The sequence below is a fragment of the Malus sylvestris genome, chromosome 4, assembly GCF_916048215.2.
Source record: "Malus sylvestris chromosome 4, drMalSylv7.2, whole genome shotgun sequence".
In the NCBI taxonomy this organism is placed as follows: domain Eukaryota; kingdom Viridiplantae; phylum Streptophyta; class Magnoliopsida; order Rosales; family Rosaceae; genus Malus; species Malus sylvestris.
The window spans coordinates 25,371,540-25,384,401 of NC_062263.1; the positions used below are offsets into that span (position 1 = coordinate 25,371,540).

The 12,862-nt window shown below is 39.2% G+C and overlaps 3 protein-coding genes across 4 annotated transcripts; 2 read left to right on the forward strand and 1 right to left on the reverse strand.

Annotated features, from left to right (window-relative positions):
- The first annotated feature begins 48 nt into the window (after positions 1 to 48).
- LOC126619900 (pentatricopeptide repeat-containing protein At5g15300-like) lies at positions 49 to 1,869 on the forward strand. Its single transcript, XM_050288332.1, has one exon. It carries the CDS (start codon positions 55 to 57, stop codon positions 1,750 to 1,752), a length of 1,698 nt encoding a protein of 565 aa, XP_050144289.1. The 5' UTR covers positions 49 to 54; the 3' UTR covers positions 1,753 to 1,869.
- Positions 1,870 to 4,177: 2,308 nt separating this feature from the next.
- On the forward strand, positions 4,178 to 8,323 carry LOC126619899 (MACPF domain-containing protein CAD1-like). 2 transcript variants are annotated; one of them, XR_007622178.1, is made up of 8 exons: positions 4,178 to 4,973; positions 5,661 to 5,899; positions 5,985 to 6,180; positions 6,282 to 6,359; positions 6,640 to 6,823; positions 6,936 to 7,099; positions 7,404 to 8,217; positions 8,262 to 8,323. XR_007622178.1 is itself a non-coding variant. In XM_050288331.1 (7 exons), the coding sequence occupies exons 1-7, from the start codon at positions 4,716 to 4,718 to the stop codon at positions 8,019 to 8,021; spliced, it is 1,737 nt and encodes a 578-aa protein (XP_050144288.1). In that variant the 5' UTR covers positions 4,178 to 4,715; the 3' UTR covers positions 8,022 to 8,266. The 2 variants fall into 2 exon arrangements, 1 of the variants encoding a protein (XP_050144288.1); XM_050288331.1 differs by having other exon boundaries at positions 7,404 to 8,266.
- A 314-nt stretch (positions 8,324 to 8,637) lies between these two features.
- Positions 8,638 to 9,921, reverse strand: LOC126619915 (expansin-A4-like). The gene is made up of 3 exons (XM_050288356.1): positions 9,738 to 9,921; positions 9,269 to 9,590; positions 8,638 to 9,116 (listed from the first exon to the last, which is right to left on the reverse strand). Exons 1-3 carry the CDS (start codon positions 9,877 to 9,879, stop codon positions 8,813 to 8,815), a joined length of 768 nt encoding a protein of 255 aa, XP_050144313.1. The 5' UTR covers positions 9,880 to 9,921; the 3' UTR covers positions 8,638 to 8,812.
- Between the last annotated feature and the right edge of the window lie 2,941 nt (positions 9,922 to 12,862).

The window sequence follows — 12,862 nt, forward strand, 5'->3', positions numbered from 1 at the left end:
AGCCTTGTAGGTAAAGAAATTCCATCCAAAATAGTTTGCTGATGGAGGGTTGCAATGGTCATAACATCTGATACGAACGTCGTCGTTTCGGAACTCTTCAGATACATAATCGAATCCCAATCAGCTGTCGAAAGCTCAGAGCTTTCGGAATGGAAGATGCTGAGTGTGAACCTCGCCGTCTCCCTCACGCTCTCCAAGCTTCTGCAACTTCCACATTTCTCTTCCATAGCGCAAGTCGAATCGGCCCAAGCTTTCCTCACGAAGGCAGGTCTCTTCTTCTCTCACCAACCCATCGTTGGAAAGCTCGTTGCTTTCGCGTCGCTGTCGCCGCTGGGATGCCTGGCGCACGCCCATGCCCTGTTCGAAGAGACCGCCATGGACGACCCCTTCGTCTGCAACACCATGATCAGAGCTTACAGCAACAGCGTCTTCCCCGTCAGAGCAATACAAATTTACAACCGTATGCAGGAAATGGGTGTTGGGTCTGATCACTTCACCTTCAATTTCGCGCTCAAGGCTTGCGCCAGAGTGGTGAAGCAGATGGAAGATGGTGTGAAATCGCACGGATTTGGGGTGGATAGAAAGGGAGGGGAAATTCATTGCCGAGTTTTGAAGTTGGGGTTCGATCGTGATCTGTATGTGCAGAATTCGTTGCTTTTTGTGTACTGTCAGTGTGGGTTTGTGAGACTTGCCCGGTGCGTGTTCGACGAAATGACTGAGAGAAGTGTTGCTTCTTGGAATATTATGATATCGGCTTATGACCGGATTAACGATTTTGAAACCGCGGATTCTTTGTTTCGATCGATGCCTGAGAAGAATGTGGTTTCCTGGAATACTTTGTTGGCAAGGCATGTTAGGTTGAGCAACATTGAGGCTGCGGAAATGGTGTTCCGAGAGATGACAGGGAGGGATTCAGTTTCTTGGAATTCTATGATTGCTGGGTATGTTCAGGTTAGAGATTATGATGGAGCATTGAAGCTCTTCCGTGAAATGCAAGTTGCCGAGGTGGAAGCTACTGAAGTAACGCTCGTATCGATCTTGGGTGCTTGTGCTGAAACCGGCGCATTGGAGATTGGAAGGAAGATCCACGAGTCCCTGAAGCACCATAAGATTGGAGGGTATTTGGGGGTTGCCCTTGTAGATATGTATTCGAAATGCGGAAAAGTGAATTCAGCCTGGGAAGTGTTCCATGAGCTGAAAATGAAACCTGTCGGCTGCTGGAACGCCATGATTGTGGGTCTGGCCGTACATGGTTACTGCAAGGAGGCTCTGAAATTGTTCAAAACTATGGAAACGCAGCATGGCGAAGTCAGGCCTAATCGGATTACATTCATCGGCGTTCTCATTGCGTGCAGCCACAAAGGTTTGGTGGAAGAAGGACGCCGGTATTTCAATCACATGATTCAAGAATACAATATCATGCCGGACAATAAGCATTACGGTTGCATGGTTGATCTTCTCAGCAGAACGGGATTGCTTGAAGAAGCCTACGAGATGATCAAAACTGTGCCTTGCGGCTCAAGCTCCTTGCTGTGGAGGACCTTGTTGGGTGCTTGTAGGGTACATGGAAACGTAGAATTGGCGGAACAAAGCTTTCGGCAGCTTGCGAAATTGGAGCCTCTAAGGGATGCAGATTATGTTTTGTTGTCAAACGTCTATGCAGAAGCAGAGAGATGGGACGACGTTGAGCGTTTGAGGAACGAGATGATTTGTAAGGGAGTCTCCAAAACGCTCGGCTTCAGCCATGTATAGATGAAGTAATTGAAGACAAGTTATGATTTTATATGGATAATTGGATATAATTTGTCAGCAAAACAAACCACTTTGGAACAGATTTTGTCAATTGAAATTCTAAAATCTTACAGGTAATTATGTTAGTCAATTTTCATTCTATCGTGCAAATTTGGGTTGGAACTTAAGTATTGTTAAACAAAAGTGTACAAGAAAAAGATGTGCGAAAATCACGTTATTTTTGTTATCCGCTTTGAAAATATTTGTGAATGGTGGTCCAAGGACCACCTGGTATTTTCCTTTGAAAAGTAGTGATTGGCCTTCATGTGCCTTACCCTAGCAGGCATGCAATGGTGCCGTGCCTGCACTTTGTCTGTGTTTGCATGTTGGCGAGTGGTATTGGGACTTTGAAGGACTGATGAAAGCAACAATGCATGACCATGATCGACACTTTCCTCTGGTCTTAATTGTGTCATATAAATGTCACTGTCTACTATTTTGGCTATAGACAAAGGTTCCCTCATTAAAAGTAAAGAAAATTACCTCCACCTGGAACGTACTGACTACAGAGATGGTACAGTGACGATATGTTATCTTTTATTCTGGTTTGAAGGGTGTCATATAGACAAAGGTTCCTTTAGTAAAAGGAGAGAAAATTTACTTGTACCTTACAATGGGACGTTATTATGATGTCGTAAGCTAATCACTTATTGTCATGTGTTTTAACATTTTTATATAAGAGTGTGGGCCTATCATGAGCATCTCAAGTGTAGGATGACTTCAATGACACAAGTACAACGTACTGCGATGTCATGTACTAATGATGCAATGCCAACTGTCCCTAATAAGAGTGTGGGACTATCACAAGCAAAGGTTTTAAAAGACGTTAGACGTTAGTCAGGAGGCGAGCTAGGGCCTAGCACCTAAACGGCTAGACGGAGTTTAGACGGGCACCTAGGTAGACTATGCGGATTTAAGTAAATCTATTATATTTTGTGTAAATAAGTGTCTATTTATACTTAATATATATATATATATATATATATATATATATAATTTCAATATAAACTACAAAATAGAATTACATATATATTATGAAACAATGGTACATAATGATAAAATGGGGAACAAGCATATAATGTGTGTTCATTTAAGTATTCAACAAGTCTTTTACAATTTATTGAGAAAGATAAAATGCAAAATGAAAGTTATTTATATTTTGTTTAAGTGAGTTGCAACCTAGACGGGTGCCTAGGCGGGCTAGGCGATCTAGGCGGGCGCCTCAGCAGGTCTAGGCGCATTTTTTTAATTTTCAAACGCCTAGGCTTTAATAGGGGCGGTGACCAGCCACCTTGCGTTGTTACAACAGTGATCACGAGTATCTCAAGTGTAGGATGACTTCAGAGGCACAAGTACAATGTCATTGTGATGTTATATACTAAATTACTAATGATGCAATGTCATATGTAAACTACACCTAATAAAATGGTAATTTGAGGCTTTCCATAGTCACGTATTTAGGGAAAAGTACATCTGTCTCTTTAAGTTAACTGCACTTGAACATTTGGCTCTTGAAGTTAATTGAAATTGTGGCCTAATTTGATGGAAAGACATTCCCTTATTTGTAAGGGAAATTTAACGAAAAGTTACTAGTACTGTTCACTTTAATGAAAAATCATATTTTTACACTAAAAAGTCAATCATGGTACAATTCACTTTACCCTTTATTTTGTCCTTATCGTTAAAACTCAAAGTTTTCAAGTCATTTTCATTAGTTTTTTTTTATTTTTAATGGAAAGACTTTTTTTTTCCTTGTAAGCAAGTAATAAGTAGAGAAAAGACTATTCCTTTTCCTTATAAACAAGTAATAAGTAGAGATTTTTTTTCCAAAAGACTGTTAGTTTCCAGTCTTTTCCTTTTGTTTTTGGCCAAATTGCCAAAAGCACTTTTCAAACAAAATTTATTATGGATTTCTATTTCCGCCAAATTCGGATAACTCGAAGATTCTAAATTTCAGATTCGTTGTCCAATTTTAGTTTGAATTTCAAAGTTTTTTATTACTATGCACCGAAGTATAATGCCTTGGAGTTTTAAGCGGTAAGGTGATTTGAATTCTTTGACCAAATAAAAATATGAACTATCACATTTTTGAGTCTTTGTGGAAATTTCTTGAGGAGGACATTGGGATAAAAATAAATAAAATAAATTAGTAAAATAAAACAAAATAAAAAATAAAAAAAATAAAAAATAGACCAACAAGGCAACAACAACCGAGCTTCAATCCCGTACGTGTGACCTGACCACAGTGTAAGACGGCAATGTTGTTGACCGGTCGGAAGCCGTCTGATCAAATCAGAAACGCACGTGGCGGAATCAGTGTTGCGATTAAGGGAAGTGCGCACGCTAATGCGAACACACATAGATGCGAGAAAACAAACACTCCAAGTCAATGCCGTCTCCTCGTTGTAACTCGGAAGCTGGTAGAAAAGTAAGCGAAATTTACAGAGAGAGAAAGAGAGAACTGTAGAGAGAGAGAGAGAAGGGGTGGGAGAAGTACACACACAGGAAGAGAATGAGAAAGATTGGATAATCTTTCCATGGATTTTTGAGATCCAGAGGAAGAAGGAGAAAGAGCTCCAGCTTGTTCGACATATCGAGTTCGAATCGAAGATTTTTCAGAGTCAAAGCAGCCGAAGAACAGAGAGAGAGAGAGAGAGAGAGAGGGAGAAGTCAGCCGAAGAACAAGTCCTGAGCTTTCTCGAGAAAATGGTCGAACAGAGAAATCTCCAAAAACCCAATTCAGAAAACGCCACGATTTCCCAATCCCCTGTGGGTTTCTGGGAAAGTTTCCAACTTGGTCCTTTGAATTGAGCTCCAGAACCCGAACAGGCAACTGGGTTTAGTGTTTCGAATTTGGGGTCGGGTTTTATCATCCGTGATCAGAAGAAGAGTGAGAGGGTTTTGGGGCAGTAGTGTGATGAGAAATGGGAGAAAATGCAGCAGCTTTGCACACAGCTGTGAACTCCGTACAGGCATTAGGAAGAGGTTTCGACGTGAACTTCGATACAAGGTTGCTATACTGTAAGGGAGCTGTGGGTACGAGGATTCTGGAGCTTGACGAGGATTGCACCAGGGATATCTGCCTATATGATGAGATAGTTGTACCGGGTGTTTCGAGGGACATCAGGCATTCGCAGGAGGCCGGCGGCCGGCAGAGCTCTGGAGTCTGCAGCTTCCATGAGGTAATGCTTACGGTTTTGTTGTATATATGGGATTGTTGTTTGATTGTGTACTTAGGTTGTTGTGTTTGCTCTGAGGGTTTAGGTGGATGTTGTAAGAGTTTGTGAATTGGGTTTAGGTTGCAATTTTGCAAACATTTTACTATGATGTGATTGTAGGGAAAGTGTTTAAGTTATGAGATTGATGTTCATTGAGAAATATGTCCCAAATTTGAGTAAGAAATGATGGGTAGTTGCAGAAAGTTAAATGGAACTTCATAAATGTGTTTGTTTTTAGCGTCGGACCGGTTTAATGTAAAGGCATGGAAAATGGTCTGCTCCATATGACTCCGACTCCATGTTTTGTGTCCTGCCACAGTTCATGTGTGATAATAATGATCATAAAATTACTTCCCTCGATGCACTAGCTACAACGTGTTAAACCTTGTTAAGAATGTACTGGACTAGGAAATAGCCGGGCAATTGAACGCTCAGCTTGTAGGTACTTGTTTGAGCTAGTTTAGCAACCAAGCAAGAGCAGCATCTTAGTGGTATTGAGACATTGGTGATTGTGCTCAACAGCATTTATGTCTGTTGCATTTTTTTAAGAGGCTGTGGCTTGCTTTTAACACTGTGTGTGTGCTCGCGCGTGTGTGTGTGAAAGAGAACCCCTAAGTTATTTTATGTGATCCTCGTGGCAAATGGTTGCAGATGGTTGAGTATTTCAATCAAAAGTCTAACGCATCTGGCAGCTTTCCTCTTGGGAGTTTCAACTTTGCATTTAGCTTCACTGGTTCAAAACATATTGATGCTGCAGCCACGAAGACTCTTTGTGTGGATGGATTTTATATTCCACTTGCTAAGGTCCAACTTTTCAAATCCCCAATAGTGTTGCAAGAACATGTTAAACAGGCTGTCCCAAGTAGTTGGGATCCAGCATCCTTGGCAAGGTATGATTATGTATAACTTTAGTAGAAATATGGTGATGAAATAGTTACAAATGTTTCCTAATAACTGGTCACTCTTTCTTGATAGCTTTATTGAAAATTTTGGAACCCATGTCATAACATCAGTAACAATTGGTGGGAAAGATGTAATTTACGTTAAACAACACCATTCATCCCCATTGTCTACCATGGAGATAAAAAACTATGTCCAGGACATTGGAACTCAAAGGTTCTCAGATACAGAAAGCAATGGAACTTCAGGTCAAATGAAATTCAATGATAAGGCTAGTTCCGCTTTGCTTCTTTTCCTTTTTATTACTTAATAGCCTCTGTCTTTACTTGAAATTCAATTTCTGAGTATCACTTTTTTTATATATATATTCAGGGTGGTGATCCTGGTTTATTCAACAGTCAAGGGATATATCCTCAACCCACGAGTGCACCATATCTTGCTGGGAAAGAAGTATGTAACGCATTTATTATTTGTCTGCAGTATCTCTGATGCGCTTGATGGTTTATCATGAGAAACAAATTTAAAAAAGTATATAGTTGCTTCTGTCTCTGAACCTCTATTTTCCTTACATATAATATAGTTTACCATTTCTTAAATACATAAGAAGTACAGAGTAAACTCTCACCCAACCCTTGATTTTGGCATACCTTTGAACATTTAATCACCTTGCTACCGAGTTGTGTTAGTTCTAGAGGTTATTTCTTACTACCTTAAATTATTGTTGATGCAGGATGTCACGGTCATTTTCAGAAGAAGGGGAGGAGATGATCTGGAACAAAACCACACCCAATGGGCAAGAACTGTCTGTTCCTCTCCAGATGTAATTGAGATGACATTTTTTCCTATAGCGGCCCTACTGGAAGAGATACCTGGAAAAGAGCACCTGACTCGAGCTATTGGTCTTTACCTTGAATGTACGACAAATGAAATCGTCATAGATCAGTTAGAGTTTTCTTTTTCCTGTAGTGTGCTCTAGCGTCAGCAGTAAGGTAATCCTGATAAACGGTTTTGAAATTCTTCTTGTAGATAAGCCCCCAATAGAAGAGCTGAGATATTTCCTGGAGTTTCAAATTTCTCGAATTTGGGCTCCTGTATATGATAGAAATATTGGGCATCAAAGAAAGGAACCTGTTTGCCCATCCTTGCAATTCAGCATAATGGGGCAAAAGCTTTATGTCAGCCAAGAACAGGTATGTCTTTTTCCAGTAATCAATGTCTCTTCGCTGAGCTCTTCCATCCTTTAGGAGGCATGTATCTGTCTTTGGACAGAATGAGACAAAAATTTGCTCCGTTCTGTTTGGGAGGGGCCTGGATTATATGAGACAGAGGGACATCACGTCCTTGAGATGTCTAAATAGCCATTTCATTATTTTTTGTTATTTCGCAGTCTGAATTTGATTCATGGTTTGATAAAAAAAACCTTAGATGTCAAAATTACGCATCCTCCTTGGTTATGTCATGTAATCCCCATCAATGAAATTTTACAATGTGCAGGTTACAATTAAACGGAAGCCAGTCACAGGCCTACGGTTGTATCTAGAAGGAAGCAAGCAGAATCGACTTTGTATCCATCTTCAGCACTTAGCATCTCTTCCAAAGATCCTTCAACCATATTGGGACAGTGATGTGGCAATTGGTGCTCCCAAGTGGCAAGGACCTGAAGAGCAAGACAGCCGATGGTTTGAACCAGTAAAATGGAAAAACTTCTCTCATGTGAGCACTGCACCAATTGAGAACCCTGAAACCTTCATAGGGAACCTCTCTGGTGTCTACATAGTCACTGGTGCACAGCTCGGAGTGTGGGACTTTGGATCGAGAAATGTCTTGTACATGAAGCTATCATATTCTAGGCTGCCAGGCTGCACCGTACGGAGATCCTTGTGGGATCATACGCCAAATGAAAAGTCAAAGAAAGCAACATCCACGGGTGACTCAAGTTCAGGTTCAAGAGAACATGTCGCTGGCAACAAGTTGGTGAAGGTTGTGGACATGTCGGAGATGAGCAAGGGACCACGAGACCATCCTGGTCATTGGCTGGTTACCGGTGGAAAGCTTGGCGTGGAGAGAGGGAAAATTGTTTTAAGAGTGAAATATTCGTTACTAAGTTATTGAGTCAGTTTATAAATTTGCAAGATTGATGTGCACAGTGGTGGTTTTTTGTTAGGTGAGAGGAGGTGTCTTTGATGTTCATCCTGGTTGTAAACTTTGGCTGTGTGATAGACAGACAAAGAGTGAGAAGAGGATTGTGTATTTGAGTGGTTTTAGTGTGATTAGATGCTGCCTCTTGAGATGTATTTGTAAGTAAAATGTTTGATATGTAAAGTTAATTTCATGAAAGAAACCATGTTTTAGAGCAATTATATCCCTCATTTACTAGGATCGTAATTAATTGAATTGTTCCTTAAGGTGGAAAAGTTGTCCTCTTTCATATATTTAGCAAAGCTTAACAAAAATAAACGAAAACATACACAAATGAATCTAGTAACAAAGGTTTGGTGAAAAAAAAAATTGAAGCTTGAGGGCTTTTGAGATGTCAATAAAGAAGCACTAAGTTGTGGTTGATGTTACGCGTTTAGAACTGGTTCGTTTTCTGTTTATTTTCCAAATATACAGTTTATTGTCGGGGTTTCTCTAGTTTTATTGTCTATTGATAGTTTGTAACCAATTCTTTTTGTATTTATTTTCTAATTCTGTGCATATACCAAAAACAATTAATGAGAGAGAAATATAAACATAGTGGCATACTTAGCTGGATGTATAAAAATTGCATCTACATCATTGATGTGATATTATACTTTACTTTCACAAAATCAAAGATGCTAACTGCAAAGCAGTTTTATGGATAATTAATTTATGAATATATAAGTCTACTTTTGTATATGTAATTGTTCTCCAGAAATGATCTAAAACTGGCCACCTTCAAAAGTCTGTCCAAACTGCCAACCAGCCGGCACAACATTGTAGCTGGTGACGGTGCGTCCGTCGCTAGTGGTGACCTTGAAGGAGAGCCTCTGGCCATTGAGGTAGGAGTTGCTCTGCCAATTCTGGCCCCAGTTTCTTGACATGGGTAGCCACCCTGTCCTAGAACCCTTGATAGACACTGTACGGACGTCCCCTGCACCCCCAACATTTGTGATCAAAACCAAGTTGAAGTACGAGTGGCCATTGATGGTGAACCTTATGCCTCCTTTCTTCAGACATGGAACCCTAAACAAGAAAATTACAACTAATTAATCACTACAAATGTGTTTTTAAGCTATTACAATTTTCTCTCGTCAGTAGCAGGTCTGGTATGTTATGTTGTCAGGTTGTCAATCGAATCCTTGATAAGTAGAATTCATCTTGTTTAGATATGTTACCTTCTAAAGAGTACCGGGACAATTCCACCACGATATTCAGCGATGTGCAAGAAAGCAGGCTCAGCCAAATCAAAGTGTTGAAGAGGAGGGTTGCACCAGCCACCGTTGTCGTTAGACAAAGCATTATTAGGAGGACAGAAGTTGGTGGCTGTGACCGTGATGACACCACCCGGGAGGCACCATTTGGGGTCACTCTCATGGTTGCATCTGAGTTGGTAACACGCTCCACAACTCAAACCACTGTTGAAAAGAGCAGTGCTTAGAGCTGCGGTGCTTGTCCCGTACCCCTGGCTGTACAAGTTTCCATAACCACACGCACCTCCTACAAATAAGAGTAGACCCGAAATTTGAATACATGAAAAACTATCATGTCTAATGGTGAACAAAATTGGTAAGCGTAGCGGCTCTCATTTAGCATTTAGAAATGACAGTAAGCACTATATAAAGAACGTAATCTCTTCAAGCTTACCCATTGTGCCAGCAGCATCACTACCACCATAAAATGTTGCATGACCAGTATACCATCCGCCATCGGAGGCATGCGTGACTTGAAGACTTAAGTGGCATATGAAGAAGAGAAACTGCAGGATCTTCACTGCTTTCATAGCCATTGTTTGATCTTAATCAATTTGTCTCTGTGTGTTCGTGAGTGAAAGGGTGGCTCCGCATATATAGTAAGGAAAAATAGTAGTGAGTACCGTTCGAGCATTGAAAAATGAATAGTTGGGTGCGATTGTCACGTTGAGCTTGAGCCGAACTCAACAACCGTACTAAATGATTTTTAATCACCTCATGACTGATTACTATTAATTTAATTATATATACACATGTAAAATGTTATATGTTGGATTCTCCTTAATTTCTAGTCCTAACTTAAAAACTAGAGATTTTCCAGTGTGATTTCAATCTAACCCGTATTATATATAAAATATGCATTATTAATCTAACCTGTATTATATATAAAATATGCATTATTACTTTTTAGGTCGGTAACATATTCAGTATTACATTCACTCATATAACAACACATGATATTAAAATGGCCACAACTCAAAATATTTTGGAACCAAAACCCTAGTTCGCTACTCACACGAGCGCTCTTTTCTATGTTATTTTTCTTAATTATTTTAAATTTGACTTGGGAATTTAGTTTAATTTCCTCTAAACCGACAAACACATAACTAGTAATGTAAATTGTCAACCCCTACATACAAAATTTTGATGATAATTTAGTTTAAACATAATTGTATTTTGTTCAGAGGAGAGGCGGTCTGAGAAAAGTTTGAAGGATCACGAGGGGGTAGGAACAATAAAATAGGGTTGACCTAGAAATTACGTGACGTGTACTAATTGCTGGAGGGTTGAGTCACATGGAGGATTATATTATAGATTGATTGGTTGAGCTACTGGCCGTCCCAATAAGGAGTCTTGTTAGGGGATGATGATGTGGCAATAGAAGTTGAGACTAGATTGGAACTTAGGGACGAGGATCCTCTCCTGAGCTCAGGATGGGAATCCTCCTGATCAGTTTATCTGAACCGTTCAAATTTAATCCAACAGTTTTAATTATTATAACTTTTAAAGGATTTCTTATTTGGAACCGTTGGATTAAATTTTAACGGTCCAGATAGGCTGATCAAGAGGATCCCCATCCTGAGCTCAGGAGAGGATCCTCTTCCGGAACTTAGAAGCACATCCCAAATTATAGTTCCCAAAACCCAAAAAATAAAAATTCTATTTATTAATATGATGAAACGGATATAGATAACGCAAGTTAGTTAAGATAGTGTGAACGGCTCGCATTCAGGTTCAAGTTTACTATTTTACATATTAGAGTACTTTATATGGTCAATCTCAGTTTACTAAGTTTCTTAGTTTTCAACATTTGATTTATCAAGTTTTTTTTGTTCCAGAGTAGTAGCCGAAGTCAAAATTTTGGGACAGTTTGAGTTGCTGTTAAGTCAGTCGTTAACTAGTGAGTAACGTGGTGCCCAGATAGACAATGACTAAGCGCCACGTGCCAATATAGGGCTCATGTGGATAAAAAATTAAAATTTATAAAAGAATTTAAAATTAAAAAAAAACCTAACAGTTAAAAGTAAAAAAAAAAAAAAAAAAAAACTAAAGCCCTAAAATTTATGCCTTTAATTTAAAATTTGAATTTGTTTTATTTTTTATTTTTAATATCCACGTGGCCTAGATTAATACGTGGCATCCAGTTATTGTTCACGTAGGCGCCACGCCACAGGTTAGTCACTGACTTAACAACAACCTTACCAAATATATGAAACCGTCCCAATATTTTGACTTCAAGTACCACTCTGAAATGATGAAAAAAAAACAAAAACAAAACTTAATGTACTAAATGTTGAAAATCAAGAAATTTAAGAATAATAAATTGAAATTAACCCTTAAATAAGTGTCCTAATTAACATGCATGCATGTTCATTGTTTCACTCGAAGTAACGTAAAGATGATGAAAATGAGGAAGGTCCTACATCTAGCAGGTAAACCAATGTTTTCCTTGGAAAGAGATCCTATTCGGATCTCTTCTATCAAGGCCATCAAATCAAGTGATCTGAATTTTTGAAATTTGATGTAACGGCTAAAAACAAAGGCTCCTTTAAGGGTTATAATAATTTTAGATGTTTGATCAAATTTTAAAAACCTGGATCACTTGATTCAGTGGTCTTGGTGGAAGAGATCCGGAGAGGATCTCTTTCCATTTTCATTAGTATTGAATCCTTCGTTATGTTAGCTCACGCCAGGTCAGCAATTATACATCTCATAAAAGTTCTTCATATGCACACACTCACTCCGTATATGCAACTTTGAAGGGCGCTTTAAGTCTTTATGATAGTACATCGGGCATCCCTCACCCTCCGAATTAAGGTCACACATGCATGCGTATACGCAACTTTGAAGGGCGCTTTAAGTCTTTATTGTAGTACAAAGGGCATCCCTCACCCTCCAAATTAAGGTCACACATGCATGCTACAGAAAAGCGCTTAAGTCTTTATGATAGTACATAGGGTATTCCTCACCCTCCAAATTAAGGTTACACATGCATGCTACATAAAACAACTAAAATAACTGTAAAATATTTCACGTACTAGGTCAAGGAAATCCAACGGTGGAAAAACATTACCCAAGTGTTCAATTCTTTCTCTGCATATATATTGCAAGTTACCGGAGAATATGTGACGGTTCGATCTTTTTAATTTCCTTTCTATTTCTATATGCAAGTATAGTTGTCTTTGTTTTTACATTTTAGGATTTATATATTTTCAGGGGCATATTCATTCACAAACTCAGGTAAAGTTCGAATGAGCGCTTGTGAGGACCTCCATGATCACCCAACGGTTTGGGCAGGTGATGGAAGAGAGAATACCACTAGAGCTGTGCAGATATTGTGCAATAGAAGATTTAGAACAAGAAGAACGATTTAATTTTAGACGCGGAGGAAGACAGAGAAGACAAATAATGGTTTTGCTATTCTTGGACCTTGGTTCCAATGAAGAAGAAGACTTTCTTTCTCCATTTTCCACGTGACCAACTTTTCATGTAGTACTCAACCAATACTTTTTAAAGAAA

Bases quoted from the DNA above. Each gene is read 5' to 3' on its own strand.
- LOC126619899 (XM_050288331.1), top strand. From the start codon at position 4,716: ATGGGAGAAAATGCAGCAGCTTTGCACACAGCTGTGAACTCCGTACAG. The intron at 5,900-5,984 runs GTATGATTATGT...CTTTCTTGATAG, and splicing joins GATCCAGCATCCTTGGCAAG to CTTTATTGAAAATTTTGGAA. The intron at 6,824-6,935 runs GTACGACAAATG...TTCTTCTTGTAG, and splicing joins TATTGGTCTTTACCTTGAAT to ATAAGCCCCCAATAGAAGAG.
- LOC126619900 (XM_050288332.1), top strand. From the start codon at position 55: ATGGTCATAACATCTGATACGAACGTCGTCGTTTCGGAACTCTTCAGA.
- LOC126619915 (XM_050288356.1), bottom strand. From the start codon at position 9,879: ATGGCTATGAAAGCAGTGAAGATCCTGCAGTTTCTCTTCTTCATATGC. The intron at 9,591-9,737 runs GTAAGCTTGAAG...TCTTATTTGTAG, and splicing joins TGATGCTGCTGGCACAATGG to GAGGTGCGTGTGGTTATGGA. The intron at 9,117-9,268 runs GTAACATATCTA...TTTCTTGTTTAG, and splicing joins GTCCCGGTACTCTTTAGAAG to GGTTCCATGTCTGAAGAAAG.